This window comes from Phyllostomus discolor, chromosome 1, assembly GCF_004126475.2.
Source record: "Phyllostomus discolor isolate MPI-MPIP mPhyDis1 chromosome 1, mPhyDis1.pri.v3, whole genome shotgun sequence".
Lineage (NCBI taxonomy): Eukaryota > Metazoa > Chordata > Mammalia > Chiroptera > Phyllostomidae > Phyllostomus > Phyllostomus discolor.
In genome coordinates this window covers 178,090,678-178,095,821 of record NC_040903.2, presented here as the reverse complement: position 1 = coordinate 178,095,821, position 5,144 = coordinate 178,090,678, and the positions used below count along the sequence as shown (strand labels likewise).

General features: G+C 44.0%; 1 protein-coding gene across 1 annotated transcript; it reads right to left on the bottom strand.

Moving 5' to 3' along the window:
* Positions 1 to 428: 428 nt before the first annotated feature.
* ARF6 (ADP ribosylation factor 6) lies at positions 429 to 3,922 on the bottom strand. Its single transcript, XM_028505393.2, has one exon. The coding sequence runs from the start codon at positions 3,692 to 3,694 to the stop codon at positions 3,167 to 3,169; it is 528 nt and encodes a 175-aa protein (XP_028361194.1). The 5' UTR covers positions 3,695 to 3,922; the 3' UTR covers positions 429 to 3,166.
* Between the last annotated feature and the right edge of the window lie 1,222 nt (positions 3,923 to 5,144).

Sequence of the window (5,144 nt, the reverse complement as noted above, 5' to 3'; positions counted from 1 at the left end):
CTGTCTTTCTAATCAGACAAGCAACAAAGTCCAACTTTAAAATCCAAGTCAGATGTTAAAGGTTAAGATGACTTGGCAGGCCAATTCTTTAGAGACACAATTCTGTACTCCTTAAATACGCTAAGATTGTGATTTTGAAAAAACTAGAATAGAAACTGCTAGAGAACTTTATTTTCTAAATTATTTTCAACTGTTTTTGTGTCCTAAATTATCATAAAATCAGGTAAGTTTGGTGAAACTAAACCAGGGCAAAACCTCCTTATCGAACTAACATTACAAGAACAAAATTCTCCTTTTTTGTTTTTAAAAAAGTTAGGTGACTACCACATTAAGTCACTTTATACCGTATGTCCCTGGAGAATAACATGGCCCAACGCACCACATGTCCCACTTAATCTAGTTCAAAGGAGCAACATAACGTGAGAAACTGCACTGTGTAATTCCTTTATTTTCTGCATATTAGTGCTTTACCAACACTACAACCATTAAGAACACAATTCCAGGTACTGTACTTTTTAGTTTGGGGCAGTCTACAGACCCATTTACTTATATTAGACAAGATTAACCTCATTCAAAATGTACTGCAGTTTATAAGTTCACATAAATACAGAAATTGATGCAATTAAACAAAAACTTCAGGATCTTGTTTTTAAAATTCTTAGAGTATAACTTTCTCTGCAGGCTATAATTTCCTGCCCCATGATTAGCAACAGTTATGGTTCAATTTAACTACATCAATTATCGGCCTTTTATATCCTTAAAATAAAAATGTAAGTGAAAATTACAATTTCTTACCAAAAGGTTTAGGATTTTCCAAATTTCAAATATTTGTTTCCCCCCTCCACCCCCTTGTTATTAAACATTTCAAATAAACTAAAAATAACCACATCTCACCTGCAACATTCAACAGCAATCACTTGATGTATAAAATTTTAACTATGCCCCATTATTTTAAGACACAAAAAATGGCTGCCTATCACTCTAACTCTCATAAGTTAGAAATACTACATTTAGAATTAACACGAGGGTTTCAAGTTTCCTCCAGTTTAGGCATTTATACCTTTGTGCTTTTCTTGTTTCAGGATGTTATTGTAGCATTGATATCTGTATTACCGATGTATGTACCTTAATGTAATAATTTGAAATACTAAGAATTAAACTTATGGTAGGAGCCTTGGGAATCTTAAAAGCAACTAAAATGTTCTTAGATGTGTCCGCCAGCTCCATTTCTAGAGATATTTCTACTGAAATGAAACTGAATTTTATACTTTTGTTGCATTTTTAATTCAAAAATCTCTGTACCATCAGGAGTCTGCAGCATAGCACCTTAGCTCATCTGCTTTAAGTAAAATGTTTTGTCAAGAGTTTTACTTTTAATAGTTAATTTCTCATAGCCTTTGCTTTTCATACATCTTTGGTAAAAGCTCCATCATACAATATGGCCAAAGCACGAAGGACCAATACTGTCCAACTATATACCATGATATCCCGCTCAATTTGTTTTCAAACACCCTCATAAAACCCATATTTTTTCCTGTATACTGCCTTTGCAGTCTACATTTCTGAAATTCCGTAACTTTAATTCCTTGAGGATCTCTAAACTTAATCCTTAAGGCTATTTAAGAACCACATGCTGCTTCACAATTCTGTATCAGGCATTAATATTTGGTTCAAAGTATTATCATAGTGGTCTCAAAAATCTAGTTACTGGTCCTAACCAGCTGAGCAAGTAACATTAGGATCTAGATATCACCAAGCGAGCACACTTGCTTACCCTTGAAGAAAAGTAAGTTTACATTCATTGTCATCTGTAGGTTCTTTCTCTTCATCCTACTTCCCCTTTAATTGTCATTCCTCATGTCTACACGTCATTCATTCAGCACATTTCCTTCCTTAAAGGAGATGGTGTATTATTGAACCAACAGGATATCTGACTTACTATTTGGATGAGTTAATCCTACAAACAGTACTAAATATCTTTTTTTATAAAACATCTTTTCCAGTGTTCTTATTCATGGAGGTGTGGATCACTCATCTATAAAAAACACTTTCATCTTCAATCAGTTGCTGTAATGTAAAAACAGGAATGTATATTTTTCCAACTAGGTAAAAGGTGCATACAATTTGAATTGTTAAATGCTTTATTAATGAACAAAGTAAACATCCTAGTAATTTTAAAACTATTGATCTTAGACATTTGAAACATGGTAAAAGTATATATTCCAGTTTTGCCCAAAAATCACTTAAAATATCTACAAATATTTTAACTGTGTGCAGATATACCATTATTGCTCCATTTTTTTGGAAAGAGTCTTTTTAAAGTTAAAAAAGGCAAAACACAGCAAAGTTGTCAACTTTGCAGTGAAAAAAAATCTGTTCTTGGCAGGTTACAATTTCCTATTTTTACGTGGTGTAAGTTAGCTATGTAATGGGGAACTTGAGATTTATCCCTACTCATGCATGATGTATGTTTCAGAACTTAATAGCTGGCATTTCAAAGAACTTCTTATATTACCTTTTAACATACGGATGTGCAATCGGAACATATTACAATGATATTACTCATTATTTGCCACTGTGGGCTAAGTTTACTATACTGGTCTTAGATAGTAAAGGTCACATTTGAAATTACTAAGTGAAAGAACTCATAAGGGAGGAGAAAAGGCCTTAAATATAAAACACAAACGGCAGTTTGATTAAGCAATAATTTTCAGTTTACTAGATGAAACAGACTTGCAACACAGTCTGCATGAATGCAAAATAAGCCATCTACAGCAAGTGATAAGGAAACTGGGCAAAAAGGAAAAAAAGCATACATTGGGGGGAAAAAAGATTCTCCTGAAATAAAAAAATCATACCATTATTATAAAGGACTTTACCAAGAACTGCTATATTTTCCCCATCCCATTTGCTGGAAGTTAACAAAAGCATCTAACACTTTGTGTTCATGTCAAATGTCAGATCAGATCATCCTAACGCAAAGCAAAAAAGAAAGAAAGAAAGAAAGAAAAAGAAACAAACAAAAAGGAAACCCCCTAACCCTCCCAAACTGTAGAACAGTTCAAATTCAAAAGAGAGTGGCAATTGAAAGAGGTGATGGTGTCGATAATCCTATGAATGGGTTTTTGATTTCTCTCCTTCCGGGGGGATGGGTGGAGAATGCTCATTAGGATTTGTAGTTAGAGGTTAACCATGTGAGCCCCTCATAGAGTCCGTCCCCTGAGGTGGCACAGGAGGGCTGCACATACCAGTTCCTGTCCCGAATCCGGGTCAGGCCCAGTTTCTCCTGGATCTCGTGGGGTTTCATGGCATCAGGCAGGTCCTGCTTGTTGGCGAAGATGAGGATTATGGCGTCCCTCATCTCCCGGTCATTGATAATGCGGTGCAGCTCCTGGCGGGCCTCGTCGATGCGGTCGCGGTCGGCGCAGTCCACAACGAAGATCAGACCCTGGGTCCCGGTGTAGTAATGCCGCCAGAGCGGCCGGATCTTGTCCTGGCCGCCCACATCCCACACGTTGAACTTGACATTTTTGTAAGTCACCGTCTCCACGTTGAAACCCACGGTAGGGATGGTGGTCACCGACTGGCCCAGCTTCAACTTGTACAGGATTGTTGTCTTGCCGGCCGCGTCCAGGCCCAACATGAGGATCCGCATTTCCTTGTTCCCGAAGATCTTGGATAGCACCTTCCCCATCGCGTCGGAGGAGCCGGGGCCGGGGGCATTCAGGTGTCCCGAGTCCCCTCAGCCAACAACGCGGCCGCCGCTGCGAAACCGAAACGGAGCCTCCCAGCCGCGAGGGCGCCCGTGCGGCCTGCGTGGGAGTTGCCTCCTCGGGGCAGAGGCCGGGGCCCGCTGCTCACTCGGGCATCACCGACCGCACAACTTGGTTCCTCCAGTCACCTCCGCCGCCGGGGCCCTGAGTCTGCGCCGGGAGCCGCCGCCCTGCTGAGGCGCGGCCCGGCCCGGAACTGCCCTTCCCCCAGCAGGCGCCGCGCGAGCGCTGCTGCGGTTCCCGCTCCTCAGCCCTCTCCTCTCAAACGTCTCGGGAGACTACGACCCTCAGGTCTGCCCGCCGATCCGTGAACACCGGGCTCACCACCGACCCAAGCTACCCGAGAGGCAGCGAGGCTCCGGCGTACCGTCAGGTCATTGATCCTCGCGGGAACTCGGTGCGCTGCCTGCAGAGACACAGAGAAGGAAAAGAGAGTTACCGCCAGAGCTCCAGAGGGAAGCGGCAGACGAGGTGGCCCGCCTTCCCAGCTCGGCCCGGGAGGTTACCCCAGCCGCCGCCCCGAGCGCGGGCTCCCAGCCGCCACCTCCTCCTCCCAGCTCTGCTGCCGCTGCCGCCGGAAAAGGCGCCGAGGAAACCGCCTCACTTCCCCTCCCTACCACGCACGCGCAGCAGAAGCCGACCGTTCAGACCGGAGCGACCTCTGTAAGGAGAGAGGTCCGCGCGCCAAGCGTCATGGGCGCCACGCGTAGAGGGGCGGGGCTACGGCAGCTCGGAGGGCTTGCAGGTGCGGCCCTCCACAGATCCACGTTCTCGGAATCCGACCCCTGTGTATCATTCGTTACTCTAGCGTCTTCTCCTCGCTCTGCTTTTCTCTTCCCCAGTACCCCACTCGAACTACAGGAGCAAAGACAATGGGGAGCTGCACAGGGTGGGGCCCGCGGATAGCCCGCTCCCATGACCAACGCCTCCCCATGCTGCTTCCAGGTCTTTTCTCGGACCTCGTTACCCGCCAGATCCTCCCAGAGTTCCCTCCATACCGCCCCAGCCTTCGTGCTCTCTCGCTCTGTCACGGAAGCCCTATCTGCTGTTTTTACCTTTCCCCCAGCCCGTTCTCGGCTTCCTTTATTCCTCGTGCCCTGTGCGTTTCCTGAAAGACACGTGGGAGACAACTGTTTCCTGTGGAATCTGCCAGTCAGTGAGTGCGGTGTTTTTACTAGCTTGAGTTTTCTCTGAAGCCCTTCTGAGTGTTTGAGCCCTATCTTTAAAGATACATCACGTCAGAACCAGTCCGCATTTCTTAAATATTACAGTATTGTCAAGAGTTCCTGTCCTTGCCGCATTTTCAACTTTTTAGAATGTGGTAACTTTTCATATTTAAATATGTCCTTTTAGTGTATTAGTAGTAGCTTC